The 21,221-nt window shown below is 41.1% G+C and overlaps 1 protein-coding gene across 5 annotated transcripts in view; it reads left to right on the forward strand.

Moving 5' to 3' along the window:
* The window catches only part of hdac4 (histone deacetylase 4), a 176,112-nt gene extending 155,402 nt beyond the window's left edge, over positions 1-20,710 (forward strand). For all 5 annotated transcript variants that reach the window (XM_061723935.1, XM_061723938.1, XM_061723937.1 and 2 more), the window contains 5 exons: positions 1,464-1,582; positions 2,296-2,429; positions 12,803-12,887; positions 13,968-14,109; positions 15,456-20,710. In XM_061723935.1, the coding sequence (XP_061579919.1) occupies positions 1,464-1,582; positions 2,296-2,429; positions 12,803-12,887; positions 13,968-14,109; positions 15,456-15,495 (520 nt within the window). In that variant the 3' untranslated portion in view covers positions 15,496-20,710. The remainder of the gene's footprint in view (positions 1-1,463; positions 1,583-2,295; positions 2,430-12,802; positions 12,888-13,967; positions 14,110-15,455) is intronic.
* The last annotated feature ends 511 nt before the right edge of the window (positions 20,711-21,221 follow it).

Consider the following 21,221-nt stretch of genomic DNA (forward strand, 5'->3'; position numbering starts at 1 on the left):
ATCCAGCACTTGAACTGGGCCAGATCCAGAGTGTTAAACCGGACCAACCACAACAACAATGGTTACACACAAAGGTTTGTGTTTGGGACAGCAGGAAAGCAGTCCAGCTGGAAGCTGAAAAATGGTTGTTTTGTCCTCACAAGGAAATGAATCTGTCTTCCAAATCAGTTTGTAGGAAGCAGAATCAGCTTTATTCACCAAGTCAGACACTTAAGTCTGAGTTAGGGTTCTGAGTCAAAACAACGCCGTGCACACGCCATCGCTGTGACGCCGTCGTGAACCCTTCGGACTTCTCCGTCACTCATTTCGCCGCGGTGCAGTACCCTCCGTGACTGCTAATTCGCGATCTTTTCCTGAATGGTTTATCCGACTTTTTCTGGTCCCAGTGAATCAAAGAGATAAGGACAAGGACAAAACCAAAATAATCACACATACACGAAGAAAAGAGCGCTGAAAGTTCATGACTGCTTCAAACCGGAAACCGGAAATGCGTTGCTACCAAGCAAACCAAGCAGTCTGGAGGTCCCAGGTTCAAGCCCCAGATGGCAACCAAGATGAACCACCTTGGGCCCTTGAGCAAGGCCCTTAACCCTAATTGCTCCCCCTGTGTTTGTTCTCTCAGATGCAAGTCGCTTTGGATAAAAGCGTCTGGTAAATGACAGTATTATTCTGGTGCAGGTTGAAAAATGTTGGTTTTTAAAGTGAACCTGTCATCTATATACGTATGCGGTACAGTCTGATCAAGCACCACATTATGACATAGTTAAGGTCCTGAAATAGTTTTGTACCATAGCATTTGCATATATCATGTTTCTTTTGCACAGGAATACGATGACATCTAAGATAAGAATTAATCGCTGCAACATTTTAACTCAACCTGTTGTCCACCATATAAATCAAATCAAATCAAACTATTTGTATAGCGCCTTTCATGCGTGAAACACAATGCAACACAAAGTGCTTTACATAAAACAATAAGCAAAACATAAAACTTAGTAATAACCCCCCCCCCCCCCCAGACACACGCAGACACACACACAAGCACAATACAATTCACCCAAGTTACACACACAGACCCACACAGACAAACGCATCTATATAAATCTAAATATGGGTGTGGACATAAGGGGAAATGAGCTCCTCTCTTTGCTCAGCCTTTTGTGGATACTGATTTTGTACCACTTCATCTTTGCAGTCACATGTTAACATCACCTATCTCAAATAATATGCTTCTTTTTCTTTACCCCCTTACGAGCGTGTAAAAAACAAAACGCTTATTTTGGAATATGCTGCAGGACTGATATACTAATTGATTGATAGTTTTGTGTAGAGAAACATTATTCAAAGAAAATGTAGGGATCACTTCTTGGTTTTTTTAAGGGGGTTGAAGTACTTTCGAAATACAAAAATGCAGGGAAAAGGAAAACAAAAGAGTTAACACTGTTGTTGCTCTTTCACTGTAGAACGGTGGTCATGCCCATCGCCAACGAGTTTGCCCCGGACATGGTTCTGGTGTCCTCTGGCTTCGATGCTGTAGATGGACACGCCCCACCTCTTGGAGGATACAAAGTGTCAGCTAAGTGTAAGTACTGATAAAAGCTTACCCAGCTGAGGATTCCTGCTGTTTCCATGCATTATGTTATGTTTTGTAGACGAAAATCTAAGTCATATCCACTTGACCCACTCTACCCGTAGCTGATAATGTGAGCCTTCCAAGCTCATCCATGATCCCAAACTCTGCTGCGTAAAGCCTGACACACACACAAACCCTTTTTTCTGTACTTTAAGCCACTGAGTTTTGTATTCAGATGGAGACATTAGCGTGCCAGTGGACAGCTTTTCTACAAGCACCCTGCAGTTCTGAAATAAGAGCAGAGGTCTCGGTTGTCAAAGGGAGTGATATGGCTGCTTTAGAGAGGATTGCAGGAAGTGGGGATGGGGTAGAATTCAGGGGAGACTAAAATATGGCTGAATGCATGTACTAGAAGTCCCGTCCTCCTGAGAGGAAACGCATCAAAGGCTGTGACTAAGACTGAACGCAAAGCCGTATTTATTAAAATTAAACCTGGCCCATACTAGGGCTGGTTTTTTGGCCCCAGTAAATCCGCAGCGCAGTCTCTGATACAGTCACCCCATCCTTCATCCACGCCCTTTTTTTTTCTTTTCTTTTCTTTTTTTTTTTCTTTGATAAATATCCAAAGAGGAAGTTGGAGGCTCAACAGCAGTTCTCAGCCATCTCATTCCTTTTTCTCTGCCTCCTCTCTTTCTCTCTGCTATCATTTCCTGTGTGTCCAGGCTTTGGCTACCTGACCAGGCAGCTGATGGGCCTGGCAGGCGGCCGCTTGGTGCTTGCCTTGGAGGGGGGTCACGACCTCACAGCTATATGTGATGCCTCGGAAGCCTGCATCTCTGCTCTGCTTGGAAATGAGGTAAGAAAAGAGGCCAAGAGGATATGGGATACATTATTGTTAAAATAGCCCCTGAAATTATTGTTAATCACGAAGCAACACATGAAAGATTAAATCAGGAGGAGTTGCTGCGCCAGACAGCTAATTCTGTTCCCTTCCCTTCACAGTAATGGTCTCAAAACACACTGCCACCAATAAACACTAGTTGCAGTTGATGAGCCGAATCATCAAACATAATAAAAACGGGAAGTTATGATTCTCATGTTAATTCTAGATTACACTGTAGACTAAGCTTGATAGGCTTGTGTGTCGCTACGGCACCCGTGCTCTTTTTATCTTCGTGTGTGCTGCATCTCTAAGACTGAACAAAGGCACACGCTTGCACTACATGCAAACATGTCAGAGGAGAGGTTTTCCGGGCAGGAGGACCGTTGTGGGAGTATGTGGGCTGCACAACAGAACTCGACAAACATGGGTCCTCAGGGATTCGTGGCTCGTAACGGGGACGAAAGCAGCAGTTGTCTTTAAGCCCACTCTTCCTCCAGCTTATTGAGAGACTGCACTCATTTTTGTAGCTTAGGTATTAAAGATATCTCCTTATTTATTGCTGGAGGACATAGGAACTGCAATAGAGAATGCATGATCTGTGTGTTTTTATCTAACCTTTTTATTTAGGGGCAGCAGCCTTTGAGGTATAAATATTTCACATGTTGATATCATGCTGAGCTGCTGAATCTAGTGGACATTCATAAACGGAGAACCATATCATTTTGTCTTTTATTTCACATACATATTGGAAACATACTTGAATCTTGAAGCCAATTTGGGTTTAAAACAAACCTTTTTTTTTTCCTGATTGAACTCAGTGGAAATAATTTTGTACATCAACACCACAAGTGTCAAGTAAGGGCAGTAACAATATCCAAACTGAGATTTCATCAAATGAATTTATTCTCAGAATGTGACCTCTTTCAAGTGTTTGTGGCTCAAGCACACCCGCGCAGTGTTAGTTTGTGCGTGTGTGTCACTGAAATGGCCTTCCCAGCAAGACTCATGGAGAATCTCAACAGTACAACCACAGAGACAAATTCACAGCATTCACTTCAGGATAGTTTTACATGGCTTACCATCAATGCTTAAAAGAGTCATGTCACATCAAAAGAAATGTTTTGCATCCTCCTGTTTTCAATTCAAAACAAACTGCGTGGATGAATGAAAGTGATCGTCTGGAATTGTGCCACCTGGCCATGTTGAAGATGGTATCTGTACAAGTGTGGACAACTCCCAGCCTGCAGATCTTGAAATAAAACAGAAGAAACACATAACTTTGTTCCACATGCATCCTGGATCCAAACAAAAACACAAATTTATCGCACATGGAGAACACTTTCCTTGCATAAACCTTCTAGGAAAGATGAAGTGACACGAACTCTGGTTGATGTTTCTGTTTTTACATTTTTAACCCTTGCGCTTCATTTGACATGCTTCTGTGCTGTCATGTCTCTTCATTCATACAGGGACATTTTGTAAACTCTTCCTTCCAGCGTTGTGTATTTGGTGACAGAGAGAACGTATATACCGTATTTTCTGGACTTTAAGCCGCTACTTTTTTCATAGGTTTTCAACCATGCGGCTTATACAAAGGTGCGGCTATTCTGTGGATTTTTCTTCCACCGCTAGGGGGCGCTTTAACCGGAATTAGAATAAAAACTAAGACAAAATAAATGCAAAAGAATACACTACTTCTTCTTTAGCAGATAGAAGTAGGTAGAAGCAGATTTCAAACAGATAAATAAATAGCGGTTATTTTTCTCTTGGTTCTGTCCTGTTTTAATCAGCAAAGTTGCTGCCGTGTTAAAAGACACTGTTATGAAAGGATCTATTTAGGTACAAACATGTACATGATTTACAGTTCAAAATCCTTCTGTACATGTAGTAAATATCTAATCTAACAATATAAATATCTGCGACTTGCACATCTTTTTTTTTTTTTAAATAGAGCGGATGCGGCTTATATACAGGTGCGGCTTGTATATCTTTTTTTTATTATTTTTTTAAAAATAGAATGGGTGCGGCTTATATACAGGTGCGGCTTATAGTCCAGAAAATGCGGTACTCACTGTGTGGAAAAACAAACTTCCCTCAGTTGTTTCTTGTGTGTGTGTGTGTGTGTGTGTGTGTGTGTGTGTGTGTGTGTGTGTGTGTGTGTGTGTGTGTGTGTGTGTGTGTGTGTGTGTGTGTGTGTGTGTGTGTGTGTGTGTGTGTGTGTGTGTGTGTGTGTGTGTGTGTGTGTGTGTGTGTGTGTGTGTGTGCGCGTGCGCATGCGCGCGCCGCGTGTATTGGGGGGGGGTATGAACAGATAGCAGCCCATGCTTATGCATATTCTACACAACTGGATGGAGAAAAACATCAACCATGCCCCCTGGCACTGATCGTGAGCCATCTATTGAGAGCTGTGCTTTCTTGCGTTGAAAACCGATGGCTAATTACATATTTCACACAAATTTACTGAGCGGAAAGAAACAAGGCATTATATAGAAGCACTGCTGTGTGCAAAGCCCACTCGAATACTAGCAGGTCATCAGAAAAGCGTATATTTAGATGCTTAATTTAAAGACCGTGCAGTTCCACAGCAGGAACCGATGACTTAAAGCTTCATTACATTTTTAGTATGGAGAGGCAGACACCTTTGGCTGTCATGCAGGATTGCGAGCATGACTTCCAGTTTGAAGGACTCCGTTACTCACAACACCACCTTATAGCCAAATAATGAAGTGAACCAGAGGCTTTGCTTCTTAAGTTTCAGCAGCCTGCTGGGCACCCCTGCTGGCAGGGTTTTGGAGGAGGTCTCGGGATGGGTGCCACAGGGAGCTGAGAATTTGAAAATAGGCAGGAGGCAGGGGTCGTCAATTGCTTCAGCCCTGCAGGGCACCCCTCTCACCCGAGGCTCCATCACAGATGCACATCTGAAAACGCTTACCCTCACACCTCTTCCAGCAGGGTCGGCCTGGGTCTTGGGGATCAGATAATAAAAGGAAATGGAGCAATCATTTGAAGTTGTGAAGGAGGAAACTATTGTTATTACACAGCTGTACAGGGGGCTGTACCTGCACGTCTTCAAAGTTTGGAATGGTTTGGAACAAACATTATTCTAATACCGGCTTTTTTTGTTAACTGTAAGATAAATTGATAGTACTGTGTTACTTTTTTATGTAAATGCATAATTTTTGGTTACATTTGCATCCGAGCTTCTTAGTAAAGCTTCAAATATCTAGTATTTTGCTAGCAGGATGGAAAAGAGTGTGTTTTTAGCATGAAATAGCAGGATGGCTTTGATAAAATGGTCAACAGCACAAAAGTAGATATGCGGACGTTACTTTCTCGTGACCTAACTTGGCAGCGGATGATGTCAGCTGCTTGAACAAAGACAGATCTTACGGTCTCGGAGCTTTGATCAATGACAGCGACAGGAAGAAAATGGGCTAGAATGTTCCTGATCACATCAAAATGCGAGAAGAAAGTGTATTTATCGTAATCTCAGCGAAGGTCTCTGTAATGGACATGGAATGTTGCTGGACAAAAATCAAGAGAGGGAAAGCTGGAGGACGAGGAAAAAAAAGAATGAAGTGTGTTCTTTTGTTTTTCTTTTTTTTTTTTACTCACTAAATTCGCATGAATCTAAGTAACGGAGTCAAAGACTCAAACACAAACTCTGACAAAGGCTCAAGGAATTTTAGACACAAAGGAGGAGTGTATACTCACCAACCTCCAACTAAACTAAGCAACAACTGGGCAGCACTCAGCAGTGTCCACTGAGTGAGTTTTTCCTGCAGGATATGTTTTAGTTTGAGCATGTGTGTTGGCTGAGTGGGCTCAGGCATTAGACCACAGCTGGATTAACCAGTCAGCTGTTCTTTTGTTTATGTTGCTTCAAACTGCCTGAGGCGTTGTATCGTCTGGGAGTGTCCTGAACCCAGGACATTAATAGAAATGTCTGTTCCAACTATAGTATCATAAATCATCATGGGTTGAAGGGCTTGTTCTTTGTTTTACCAGTTTGGACTGATAGATCTTTAGAAATTCAAGGAAAATTGCATAATATTGCAACACCCAATTCCTGTTTCTCTCAGCACCAGGTCTAAAAAAGTTGGGACACTGTGTGAGATGACTCCAAATATAACAACTTGCATATCTCCCTAAAACTGTTATTTCATTAACAGTAGAACATAGAAAACATGTCAGACGTTCAAAGGGAAAATAAAAGAAAGAGTTGATTCTTGTCTGATAAAGGATTCCGGCTCCTCAGTGGTGCTGGGACATCTATGTATATTTTCATTTCCTGGGGCATAAATGTTTTGAGTTGGTGTAGCTTCTGGCCTGGCGAGTTCAACACCTGCAGTCTTCTACGATGAAGCCATTCTTTTACTGGATGCTGTGGGCTGTTTGCCATTGTTTTGCTGAAAGATGCAAGGCCTTCCCTGAATAAAGTTGTGTGCTTTGGAGCAAAAGTTGCTCTGCAACCAAAAAAAAAAGAGAGAGAGAGAGAGAAAGTAATTTTCATTTCTTCTAACTACAGGACGCTTTTCCATTTTGTCTGTCCATTTTTTTTAAATGTAGTTTTATTTTTTTATCTGTTGATTGCTCAGCAAACTATGTTCTTAGACAGTGATTTGACAAAGTGCTTCAGAATCATTAGTTTAGTTTCCAATGCTACGCGAGGACCTTAAACCACCAATGCTGGTCTTTGGCTTTGCCCATGTGCCCAGAGATTTGTTGACCGTATAATGTACTTTAGAAGATGAGGTATTCAAAATCTTGGCATATTTATGCTGAGGAACATTTTTCTGTAATAGTTTCACAATTTGTTAATAGATTTTGTTCAGTTTTGTGAAGCCTGTGGTATCTTTACCTCTGAGAGGCATTAAGGCCCTGTTTACACGTAGCAAAAACGGTGGTGTTTTCATGCGTTTTGGCCGTTCGTTTACACGAAAACGAAGCTCAAAGTCACCAAAAACGATCATTTCTGAAAACTCCGGCCAAAGTGGAGATTTGCAAAAACTCCGTCTTCAAGTTTGCTTGTAAACAGAGGGAAATGGACATTTAGGCTTCAGAACGTCACATTATGCGACAGAAACGTCACCAGCGTCATGTGTGCGACCTGTGTTTACAATTTGTTTGGCCGCTGTTGTTACTCGTGTCATTTGTTGATGTTTTTTTCCAGGATTCCGATTGGCTAGCATGACTTTATGCTTCTCGTTACACTGCCGCCTGCAGGTTTGGCTGCTCATAGCACCTTGACAAAGTATTTATGCGGGTTCGTGTAAATGAAGAGATTTTGAAAACGATCTGATGTAAATGATGGTATTTTTTTTTAAATAGAGGGGGAAATATCCGTTTTTGTAAATACCCGGCTATGTGTAAACGTGGTCTAAGTTGCTCTTTTGATACCCAGTTTTGGCACTGATCTGTTACTAATTAACAATTATTAGCAACTTGTTGCCTGAGGTGTTTCTGTTTAGTGATATTTATTTCTCCACCTTTTCTGATGTCCACGTCCAAATTTTTCTAAATGTTGCTGCCATCAAATCCAGAAATTAACTTTTTTTTTCCCATTTTGAACATTTGATATGTATCTAGAGTTATAGAAAATGTGTAATGAGTTTTAAAATAATTTGTACTTTAATGTTGGTTTTTATTTTGTGGCATACTTAAAATCTTTACAGCCACCACATTGGAGTCAAAACGTCTTAAAGGTGTTCCTGATGTCCTCTTCCCGTCATGTTGGCCTACTGGTTTTACTTGCAGCATTTTGCAGTTTACTTGTGTGAGAAATATAGCTGTGATCTTATTGGCAGGGCGAGCTCTGCCATGATGAGCACTGGGTTTCTTTGAAAGCAGCTCAAATGAGCTCAGACACTGAGGGAGGAAAAGTGCTGACTGGAGTTTGCAGGTACTTTAATTCACCCTCATCGCTGTAATGCATAATCGGGAAGTCTGTCTTGTTAAATAGCTCATGAATGATGCATTCACGACTGCGCCAGTCAACTCTGAACTCAGGGCTAATTGATGATTGCTCACAAACAGATGTTGGCCAAGTTCGAACCACGGTTGTTAGCAATTATTTGATAAACAACTACCTAATATGCTAATTGTTAGCAGCTGTTAGTGAAATTATTCTGTGCTTTTTTTTTTTACTTCAGTTACAGTAAGATGCTCGACTTCACCTGTCTCCCTTTGGGCCTCCACCAACCCCCAACTGCAAAAGCAAACCTCCAACCTTATCTGAAATGCACACCCGCTGTGCACAATACACGGTACCTTGTTCGGTTAGCATAACGTAATCAACAGATTCTAGTGACTGCCAACTAATGCACAAGGGCTAAATGGTAAACAATGGATGCCTTGAGCACTTCTGCTGAACAAGTGGAATTCCTCCTCTTTCCACTGTTTTGGTTTGAGCCTCCCTCAGGAATGTTTTTACCGGGGCACATTCCTCAACCTCAGCTCATGGTCTTGCACGGTGTCGCAGTTTTCTTGGCCAGCACCTTTTTCTTTTGGATGTCTCACACGCAAAGAAGTAGAGTTTATCAGAGCTCAGTCTAAACCCTTAAAGGACATCTCTGTCGTTCTCCATGAGACTTCAAAAGGCCATGGATGATGACGTAGATACAAGTATGCTTAGGCACATCTCTTCGTCTGCATATGTGTGTTTGCCATACTCGCCGGTTGGGGGCCCCTTGGGTGCCATGACAGGAGCCATTAAAGTTTATAAGCGTGAGGCCTGGCTGTCAATCACCCTGACAAGCCCTCCCAATCCATCTCTGCTCTGAGGTGAACTCTGCAGAACCCCAGAGAAACCCTGACCTTGTTTTGACAGGGAGCTGATGCAAGCTTGGTAAGCACGCACCGGGATTGGGTGGTGTGAAGCCGAAGCCTGAAGCCTGGAGGAGGAAGTTTGGAGTGAAAGATTGATGAGTTGAATCTTGAACTTGGAAGTTTGGGGATGGGAATATTGAATAAATTGTCGTTATACCACCTCCAGTCTGCATTTATTTGATCCGCGTGAGTCTTCTCGCTGGCTTTTTATATGTTCCCACCTTTGGCTAGTCTGTTGGAATAAGTTTGAAGTTTGGTAACCACAGCAGTCACCAAAACCAGGAAGAATTTGACCTTCACTTATCCCCACTATTGAGGAAGTTCTACTAATGGAAGCCAGCTCACGTGGATTAACCCGCACAGTATTAACTCTCAGCATCTCCAGAAGTTTATTGCTAATGAGGCAAGTGTTTTCTTTTTTAATTATATTTCATTCTTGAATCATTAGATCACATTTTCTAATGAATAAAAACATTTCAGTCAAAATATGACTGAGACATATACAAAGCGCCCTTTCCAAGCAGGTCCTTACAGCTCTGCTTAAGCACCCAGTTTTCTGGGATGGAGTCGGCCTCAGGACTCCGCTCCACCTCCCTGCACATCTCCCACAGTGGGTCTCTTTTACAACTTGTCATAAGGCCTTGCACTACCCACTTAAAAGGTATAAAGACACACAATGATGTAAACTCAGGTTGATATGAAGATGAAGGCTGGAAGACCCGACTCTGACCCGGGTCATCTGACCAGCTCGGAGCGACAAATGTACGGACAAAGTGATGAGCTTGTGGTAGGGCTGGGCGATATGGACCAAAAGTCATATCTCGATATTTTCTAGCTAAATGGCGATACTCGATATATATCTCGATATTTTTTCTGTGCCATAATTGGGGTTTCCCCCAAAGCATTAATGCATAGCATCTCTGTTAGCTTCATTTTTTTCTGAGGCAAACCCTTAAAAAAACAGTCAGTTTTAATACAAAGCCTCGTGCCAAATGTCACACAGGTACCTTTATTAACAGAGGTCTGCACAATATCAAAATGTATAAAACAAATGAAATAAAAATAAACTGCCTGCATATAGAGAATAAAAATGCTTCTTGAATAAAATAAAACAAATATCCCTTTCCTGCATAACAATTAAATTAAAATACACTGTAATGAATACAATGTAGACAGTAACAGGCAGACTTTTCCACTGAGGTTGACAGTTGTGCAAATAACAAAACATTTGTGCAAATCTCAAACAAAACATTCAAGTCAATTTATCACAAAATAAGCTATATCAAAATCATTAAAAAAATAATAATTCTTTTTTTTTTTTTTTTTTTTTTTAATCGATATAAACGATATTGTCTTGTACCATATCGCGTTTGAAAACATATCGATATATATTAAAATCTCGATATATCGCCCAGCCCTAGCTTGTGGTGTATTAGACTTTAAATTCTGGTCGTAACTTAAATATATCTGTGTTTACAGTAACTGAGCGGATATCGGAGTTGTTGTTAGTTTTCAAGGTCAGCCAACCTTCTTCTGCCAAGAGACCTGGAGTAAAGAGCTCATGTTTTGATGTAGGGAGGAAAAAATTGGTTAATTGTTGCTGATCGTTGGAAATTGGGCCATTTTCTTCCATGATTTTAAGAATGTTAAACAAGCCCTAGTATCTGATTTATTTATTTATTTCTGGATTGCAGCGTGAGTCGTACAGTAAACGACTTGACGATGCACGGACTGTGTGTTCATGCTTCTCGGTTCGTTCCTGAGTGCATGAGGTAGCCTGTCGTGCCACAGCAGGATTAAAGTATCCAACTCCTCAGAATGCCTTTTTCCCTCAGCCCCACTGGCCCCTCCAACACACTATTTGTTTTAATTAAAAGAAAACTTTCTGCCTTGACCAGGCAAAACAAAGCAACAATGACTTTTTCCTTTTCTCTCTGGCATTCAAATCCCAAATCTTAAGCCAAAACCTTTTCTTCTTCTGTTTTTCCATTTTACTTAATGTCCCTCTTTACATGTTTCTCATTCGGTGCTTTATTACACCAAGGTTATGACAGAGCATTCAAGGATGAGCGTTACTTGAGCTGAAATGTAGAGCTGATTGAGTCTTTTTGACTAGATGAGATGAGAAAGTGTCATATGAGCACTCGGCCAAAGAGGAAATTGAATCATTCCTGGTTGGGGAGGCTCTTTTGGGACCAGCTCTGTTTCCTCTGAATTGTGGCTTGGGGAGTTTCACAGGCTTCGGCCATTCTCGCTGAGATGTGTGTGTAGCTGCCGTAGCTGTAAGTGTATCTGTGTTGTGTGTGTGGAGGCAGTTTCCAAGCGTATTCATCTGTTTACACTATTACACGTCCTTAGAGTGGGAAGAACAGAACAGAGCACACATTGTCGTTTGTGTCAAAGAGTAGCAACGCTTTAGTGAGTAGGAGGTGATGTGCACCTGCAGACTTTTTTTATTTTTATTGTGTCAGTAGCAAAAGATTGTTCCCATCCTCTTGGACTGACTCAACAGTGGGTTGAGGTCTACATTTTACAAAAAGATCTTTTAAAGCAGGAGGGAGCCACAGCCGGTCAAATGAGGTTTCATAGAAATACTCAGTCGGGTCCACAAGCATTTACACAGTGACTTTGCCTTTATACATCTCCATGATGGACTTGAAATAGAAACAATCAAGGTGTAATCACAGTTGTTCTTAAGCAAAGTCTAATCATCATGCATCTTTCATAATCTCTTACCTTCTCCGCAGTGTTCTGGACTTCTGATGTTGTGACCGGGTGTTTTGTTTTTTTCACTAAGAAAAGGCTTCCGTGTTCATCAACTGTGGAAATCCACAGCATGACAGCCGACCATATGTTGTTGAGCTCATCAGTGGGTTCTTTGATGCATTTCTTTTTAAGGATGTATCGAATCTATCATTTGCCCGCATCTACGATTTTTACTATCTATATATTTAGTTGCTGTTTTTAGCCAAATGATGGCATGCTTCACTTTTATTTTTCTTTGGACTTCAGTCAAACCAGCTCAAAATCTGACATCAACTCCAGACCTTTTTATCTATTTTATTTCTCTGGAAATAAACAAGGAACATACTTTTTTTTCAGTAATTTGTCCAAATAATTGGGAACTTTAAATGGCTCTGATTTATAAATGTTAATATTTCTGGGGAGCATCCTTCACCTGTCAGCCCACGGTTTGATCACATCTTGATTGTTTTTGTCAAGATCTCTAAAGGCAACATCAAAATAACTCCCATTGTCTAAATTATTCTGGACCTTAATGTCAGTATCTGTTTCAGACCCTAGTAATATAACTTTTCTTAGGAGGTAAAAAGATAAGTAAAAAGATTTAAGGTATTTTTCTGTTATTCTCAGCTCACTTTGGCTCAGTGTCAATTTCCACCGATAACCTTTTAGCACAAGTACCTTCAATTTAGAGTCAGGGATGTTAATAAAGTAGAAAAAAGACGGCAGCATTGATTTACATTAGAAATGGTATTGGTATTTTCTGTTTGTTTCAGTTGGAGCCCATTTCTGACGAAGTGCTTCAGCAGAGACCGAATGCCAACGCCGTGCAGTCTCTCGAGAGAGTCATCGACTTTCACAGTGAGTGGACTGCAAACACTGCAAACACTGCAAACACTGCAAACACTGCAAACACTGCAAACACTGCAAACACTGCAAACACTGCGCACCAGCCTACCGCATCAAAAACTTAAGAGTAAATAATAAAGAAAAGCATTAAAATCAGTACCTCCCAAACCCCCAGCTGAACCCAACTCCCAAAAAAAGAAGAAAAAAGCTTTTTCAAGAGAATGGCTGGAAACAAAGAACTGCAACATCATTAAAATCCTGAAATCCTCAACAGTTACAACAAACGGTAGTAACAAAATATATTCAAATGTTTATTTGAATTATAAATTGTATTTCAAAATAAACCTATGTGCCAGTTGTTGCAGCAATGATATAAAAAGAAATTAGTCAATAAAGTAAATGAAATGTAATTTAGAGATGACAATACAAGTACGATAAATGATCTGTATCAAGAAGCAAAGCTGGTTAAAATTCACTGATAAATACAAACTTAAAGAAGTAAGAATAAAAAGAAACTAGACTTAAAAACCTCAGCGTCATCAGGTTCGCAGCAGGGTTGGGCTGTTATCAGAAAAGGCTTCCTTGGCGATTTTATTTCATATCTGGGGTGAAATTAAAAATCAATTCACACTCTCAGACCAGATGCGTCCTTTTTGGGGGAAAAAAAAGTTAAAACCTAAGCATTTGTTGTTCAGCCTCTACTTGTTACTGTTATTTAGTTTCATATTGGTAACCAGTCATTCAAACTGATTATTGGCCCTATAACTGTGACAACACATGAAAAACACTCATCCACACACACTTTGAAGTAGAAACACATCAGTTTCTTTGATAAATGGCTGGAGCATTGGCTACATTGGTTGGAGGTGAATTAAACAGTTGGACACTGCACAGTGTTTTCCCTTGAAGAAGCCATCTATCCAGTCTGTACACCCACCTCCTCATGTTAGGGGGCACATCGGTCTGCTGCAGCTTTCCCAGCTGTCTTTGCTTTAAAGGAAACAGTCTCTCTTTGCATCTCAGAACTGACTGACATTTGTGCGCGCTCAGACTGCTCATCAGTGCTGCATTCAGAGAATGTCTCTTTTGCAGGTAAATACTGGCACTCGCTGCAGCGCTCCACCTCCACACTTGGCCGTTCGCTGAGCGAAGTCCTCCAGCGCGATGCAGAAGAGGCTGAAACCGTCTCCGCCATGGCCTTGTTGTCTGTCGCCAACAAGCACATCGGAAAGAGGTGTGAGCTGTTTACCATTGGTGGCTCGGTTAAGTGACTGATAAACATCTCTGTTTGTTTTAAAAAATAGTTCAACATTTGGGAAATATGTTGTGTACTTTCTAGTTAATAGTTGGTAAATACGAGCTCAGTAGGTAATGGAGGAAACGCCACAAGTTACTGACTAGGAAAACTGCGAGACCTTTCAGTGCTCGTCCAAAAACAAATCACCACTTGGATTCAAAAATTCAGACAGCTGAAAACCTACTATTGGAAAAGTGCTGCAGTGATTAGTGTGTTTCAGGTTTAATGAGTTATTTAACCTTTAACTGATGCAGTCATGAGCTTCTCGTTTGTCAGAGGACTCGTCCTATTCCTACAGTAGGGCAAATTATTGGTTGTTGAAAATACTATAGGTGGGTTAGGGACTGTTCAATGCCTCAAACTCAAAGGTCACGGAGAATCTTTTAGAAATATGGTCATAAAATAATCTTGAATGCTTGTTATCGGAGATCATTTACCAGAAAATCAACAGTGGAACTCGCACAATTTTTTAAAAGTGAATGTAAAAGCATTTCATTAGACATAAAGTGAAGACAAGTCTATGTATGGGGACCAAACATCTGTCTGGTCCTGGGCTGCTCTCACACTACACAACAGCTTTGCAGCACATCAGTGTCTTTAATACATCTCTGGCTTGTTCAGACATCACAGTTGAGTGCAGATACAGTAGGGGAGCGCTCACCCATTCATACAATCCTAGTGTGAAAGCAGCAGAAAACAGTCATTAATGAGGCTAATTGTGGGGACAGGGCTTTAATTTGCCAGGAAGTTTAAAGATTGAACTCTGGAGCAGTGGAAGATGGTGCAGGAAATGACTCTCCGCAGCATGTCTGACTCTTTCAGTCAAAATTAGTGCATTTCTGGTTTTAAACAAATATTGTGACACTTATTTATATGACCCCAGAGTGACTACATCTTGTAATCTATAAGCTATAGTTGATCCAACAAATAATGTTGTGTTTTTTGTTTTTTTTGTGTGTGATAGTTTCAGTCACATCGAGGAAGCCAGATAATCAATACCGAATACTTGTTTTTCAGTTCAACGATACTTAATGTCTTTGAGCTTTCCATGTTTCAACCAGTTCTAGCAACAAGCTTCACTGCAAAAAGCTCTGGTGAAGGTTTTTTTTTTCTTTTTTTTTTTAGGATTTTTTTCTGATCCTCGTATGAGATTTCGGAGCGTTGTGTGATTACACAGAAACTGGCAAGGCTTGTGTACCTCAAATGTTTGTGTATGTGCTTAATTTTACTACTGTATGAGAGGGAGTTTAAATTCTCCTTTGTTTCTATCTTGTTTAACGCAGGGCTGAAGAGGAACCGATGGAAGAAGAAGCTCAGATGTAAAGAAAGCATCCTTTGACTGCTCAGACAAGTCTTCATTTTTGACCGCGTCCTCATCCAGTCCGTTGTAATTTACGGTAGATTCCCCTCCTGGGTGTTTCCACTGCCGTACCAAAGCGGCACCTTGTCAACGGAGGCAACAAGGAGAGCTGGCAAATGTCCTCAAAGGTCGCAGCCAGTTGAAGATGAGCGGCACATTCAGCAATCAGCAGTGCACGAGTCAGTCAGGTGACCCTCGCTGCACTTGGTCACGCAGGACATCCTCCCACGATGACCCCCTAGTGCCAGTGCTTTTAATACTCCTGACAAATGTACTCTCTGAGCGCCGGTGTGAACCACCTGGCGTTCAGCTGCTTTTCATATCGTTCAGTTTCTCTTCATGTTCTCGTCTCCATCAAAACCACTAGAGCTCTTTGTGATTGTGAATCTGCACTGACGATGGATTTTTGCTTCTTTGAAATACGTTAACGGAACAAGCTCATCGAATCTTCTGAATTTTTCCAAGGTTATTAAAGGTTACGTCTGAGAAACGTCAGCAGGTCTCCAGGATTCTGAAATTGACTTTTTTTTTTTAAATTTGCATTTGTGCCTTTTTTTCCTCCCCAACCCAAGTGGATTTTCTGTTACACGTAAAGAACCTCGCCTTAAAAACAGGTTTTCGGATCCAGGCCCCACAAGCCCTTCTACCCTGAAGGGACATCAGCTGCCTGTAATGTTGTTGGCACATAAACTGGAGGAGCTGGGCATGTTTACCTGTAACCCCTGCAGCCAGCAGACGGTCTGTCCCCTCCAAGACGCTGTGTTTTCCTCCCACGTTCAGCCCAGACGGTAGTCCCCAAACACGAGCCAGAGAAGCCTCAAAAGGAAATGGAACGGATGTTTCTGTGGATCTCACTGGCATCAGTTCTTGTCCATCAAAAGAGAATTAAGTAGCATCACTTTCAACAGCAATGTGCTAAATGATTACTCAAGTCACCTTTTGTTGTTTTTTGTTCTTCTTCTTGGACAATGATGAAGCCAAAGCACGACAGTGTTCCTCCTCTGCTGTCAAACCACTCAGCTTCACATCCACGACCGCGACAGTTTCCACTGACAAATTGGTGTCACTTTTTTCAAATTATGAGGGATGTAATTGATCTCATATGGCGCAATTTGTTTAACCCGCCCTCTGTCTCAGACCAATACGTCTCCGTGGTTACAAGGCGCATGCCACCTGGGATTTTCCAGAGGGTGCTCTGGGGCTGCGGCGGCTTTCCCAGCTGCTTGAACATATTTAGCACATCTGTTCTCCAAATGTAAGGTGCTACAAAGCAGGTGTGCGTCTGTCTGCCCGTGCACATACAGAAACACAAGCTGTTCTTCACAGATGTGAAGTAGCTTACACACGTTAATAGCAGTTATTTGCTTAATACCTTCATTTCTTTTTCCAATCAGCAACGATTTACACGATTTAAACAAAATTATCTATGAATTTACTGTGACTTCTGTTTCTTTGCGACGTCATGAGCCCAGAACACTTCCTGTTTTATTCTCGTCAGCTTAGTTTCATCTGTTAATATATACCCATTTTTTACATTTCAGGCCTGCAACACATTCCAAAGAGTTGAGACAATAAAGCTTTTACCACTTTTTTTTAATGCTGCCATTACTTCTCACATCACTTGAAAGGCATTCAGCCTTTGGTCCAGAGCAAGCGGAGCTCATTCCTTCCAGAGATCTGGAACACTGATTTGGTACACGGTGCAGATTCTCTACTGTGTGATGGTCCGGTGCAGAAGCCTCCGAGCCCAGGGACGTCAGTCCCACCTCCGGACAGAGCGGCCTTTTTGGTAAAGTTGTAAGTGACTTGTGAATGTAGAAAGGCTGTCCCTCATCCCCGTGGATGAGTGGGCTACTGGTGCAGAATCCATCAGAGATGTTGGAGATCTCATGCTGCCTGCTCCAACCCTGATGAGCTGAAGTTGCCACAGACTCCATGAATGGTTTGGTATTTTCCACTGTAGAAGGAGAAATATGCACGGTTCTTCCAGTCATCCTTCTACAAATATTGTTTTTAAATTATTAAACAGTTACCGTATTTTTTGGACTATAAGCCGCTACTTTTTTCATAGGTTTTCAACCATGCGGCTTATGTAAAGGGGTGGCTATTCTGTGGATTTTTCTTCCACCGCTAGGGGGAGAGCTAACCGGAATTAGAATCAAAACTAAGACAAAATAAATGCAAAGAAGAATACACTACTTCTTCTTTAGCAGATAGAAGTAGGTAGAAGCAGATTTCAAACAGATAAATAGATAAATAAATACTGGTTATTTTCTCTTGGTTCTGTCCCGTTTTAATCAAGTTGCTGCCGTGTTAAAAGACACTGTTAGGAAAGGATCTATTTAGGTACAAACATGTACATCATTTACAGTTCAAAATCCTTCTGTACATGTAGTAAATATCTAATCTAACAACATAAATATATTTGCGGCTTGCATATCTTTTTTTTTTTAAATAGAGCGGATGCGGCTTATATACAGGTGCGGCTTGTATATCTTTTTTTAAATTATTTTTTTTTAAATAGAGCGGGTGCGGCTTATAGTCCAGAAAATACGGTATTTCCTCACATTTCTGAAAAAACTGGGGACCATATCTGCACCTTTTTAGTACCACATCACCAGCTAACTTCAGCTGTCTGAAATCAAATCTTTTTCCATTTTTGATTATTTCGTTTTGCTTAATTGTCTTCTGACCAAAATGTTTGTAATGGGTTGCAGGCCTGAAACAGAACATTGAATATCAATGAAGTGATGATTAAAAGACAAGAAAAGTCTGCAAATGTATAAAAAGTTAATGTAAATTTAAGGCATACGGCAAACTCTCTGAAGCCATCTTTTCAACTTGTGCTCAACCGTCTGGGCGACTACCTTCTACCACCTTTTTTATGATGATCATACTGAGCAGGAGCTGCAGCGCTGTGGTGTTTACTGTTGTTTACTGTACATACGACACTGATCTCCCAGGATCCCGACACCCGCAGGGATCACTACTCATGTTGATTCCTTTTCCTCTCGTTCTTTCGTCAGGCCTTCAGTGGAGTCTCGCGACTTCCTTTTGTACCTTGCGTTTACTTGTCGACATGCTGTCCACGCTGTCGTTGTTCACTGAGTGTGAGGGATCGCTGTTTTCAGTGGTCAGAACATGAATCTGTTTCTGGGTTCAGGGTTTTTTCTTGAATTAAATTGTTTCTACTTTGTAAAATAATTGTGTATTTACTGTCTGTTCATAGTAGATTTATATATGAAACAAATGAGTATATAAATATATATCTATATACATGATTAAATACTTTGCTTTGAAGTTGACTTTGAAAAATGAACCTTTTCATGGCTGAAGTGCCGTCGGCCCCGGAGCCACTGAGGGCCCGTTTACTGTCCTGGGTTACAGTGTTTTTACAGCGTGCAAATGTTTTGCCGCATGCAGCATCTTGTGACGATCTTTGGCTTTATTTGTCCCGTCGGTACCAGAACACTGTTACAGGAGGTGTGCAGTCGCCCTCTCCTCTGCAAACGGCCTGTCCATGCACATATCTGTACCATTTCATAGGTGTTAATGTCACAGCTGTCGCTGCACCGAGACCATCACGGTTCCATTCATGCGGCAACGCCACGTACCCTTTCTTTCTTGTAGAGGACCAAAACTTTGTTACCAACATTCAATTTTCAGTTTAAAAGAAAACTGTATCTGTCTTAAACAATATAGATCATTATAAATGTCAGCAGCTGCTAGAGTTTTCTTTTAGTAACCTATACATTTTGACTGAATGTATCCAACGTCTAACAGCAGAAATGATGCGCGATCCTGCGAGTCCCCTGTTTTTGTCGTCTTTTTTTCTCTGAATTGACCAGATGGAGTCCAAACTGTGGGCTGTTTCTTACTTGTTTCTTCGTTTTATGAATAGAAAGAAGGCGTCAACATGAATCCACATTTGCTGTAAATAATGATCCATGAACTGAGAAGATGGGGGAGAGATGGTTCCTAGGTGGTCTGAGGAAGGCATCGTTGTTTGTATTTCTCTGTACATTCCCTCTTTATTACACACGTGCACTGCTTTCTCCTTATTTGTCATTCTGGGCCTATTTGTTGTACATACAGGGGTATATACATTTTGAACATAAGAACATGTAACCACGCTGCCTGCACATCACACCGTGTTGTATACACTGACATTTCTGCACATTTTGATACACTTGAGGAGGATTTTCCCAGAAGCTTTGTACAGCGGTGCCAGTTGTGGCTTTCCTATTGTTAAATGCTTCAGTTTCTCAAACACAGAGCAGCCAAAGCTACCACAGACTGGCTGCTTACGCAATCTGTCTTCACAGTTGGTCTTAAAACAATGTCCAATTATCAAATAGAAGGAGGAGGGAAAAAAACGGACAGATACATTCCATTTTATTAGAATTTCCATTTATTAGGAGGCAGGAATGCTTTGATTTTAACCCAGACTTCACTCCATTCCTCGTTTCTCTCTGCATGATCTTTGTGTCTGCATGCACTGCCGACCCGTCGTCTGTCTGTCCATCCGTCCCCTGCCACATTATAGCACAAATGGTGGAGGGGGGGGTTGAGCACTGAAGGACATTTGTACTTTCACTGTTTCCAGACCATCATATCTCTTCTGCTGCGCTTTTATTCATGATGAGGAGGAGTTTGGGTGCTGTCCATGTTGTGTTTTTATCTGCAGCATATGGATTCCTCTAGCCTGGTGGATATAAGTTCAATATTTTAGAAAACAAAAGTAGACAATGTAACTAGCACAGATGGTAGAGTTTATTGTATTTATGTAGAAAAGCCTGTTGTGTCAGTGGAGCGCTTTGTCAAGTGCAGCAACAGGATGGGCATCGCTTTAATTCCGGGCGGATGTGACTTTGGAGGAACTTTTTTGGGAACTTTGGGAACATTTTGTCCTTTTGTCACATCTGGACTTTTCCAAGGGCTCCACCCAGATGCCTGGGCATTATTACGGTTGTCCATTCCAGTAAATAAGCCAGTTATCCCTTTGACCACTGTGGTTCAAAAACACTTCTAGGTTTACATACGTATAAAATGCATATTCTGTTTTGTTTTTAGTTATGTTTTTGACTTGTTCTGCCATTGTTACAGAAATAGTAAATTTTTCTCGGGAAACCTTTGCTCTAACATATTGTCTTTGACATGTACAATATAAAGTATTGTTTTGGAAAAACTCTGATTTGTCTGGGCTTTTTTTTTTTTTATTTAATGTTAATTTTGTTTATTAAATCCAAGTGTCAGTGTCAGGTGTGAGTCACAATGAAGATGTACACATTTGGACATATAGGCTACAGGTTTAAACTCATTCCAGGAACATTTCTGTTCATCATTCTCTGTCCTGCTAGTTAAGGTAAAGGAGGTGCACGGATTAACACCATAGGCTGCATCACCACCTTCTTCCATCCTCCTTGCAAACAAGATACTGCAGTCACAAGAATAACTCTGCCGCAAGCAGTACTCGAGTTGTAAAAAAATAAATCAGGGGGGATGGTGGATTTTATCATATGGGCACAGATAATTTGTGCTGATTACAAATAATATAATATATTACAAATAATAGCACTGACCAAAACACCTGCAGAATTACTGCAGGAATGACATAGCAGCAGTTAAATGCAGCCTTCTGTAAGCTTTAAATATCCACTGGGCTTACATCAAATACATCAAAACACAA

Source organism: Cololabis saira, chromosome 6, assembly GCF_033807715.1.
Source record: "Cololabis saira isolate AMF1-May2022 chromosome 6, fColSai1.1, whole genome shotgun sequence".
NCBI lineage: Eukaryota > Metazoa > Chordata > Actinopteri > Beloniformes > Belonidae > Cololabis > Cololabis saira.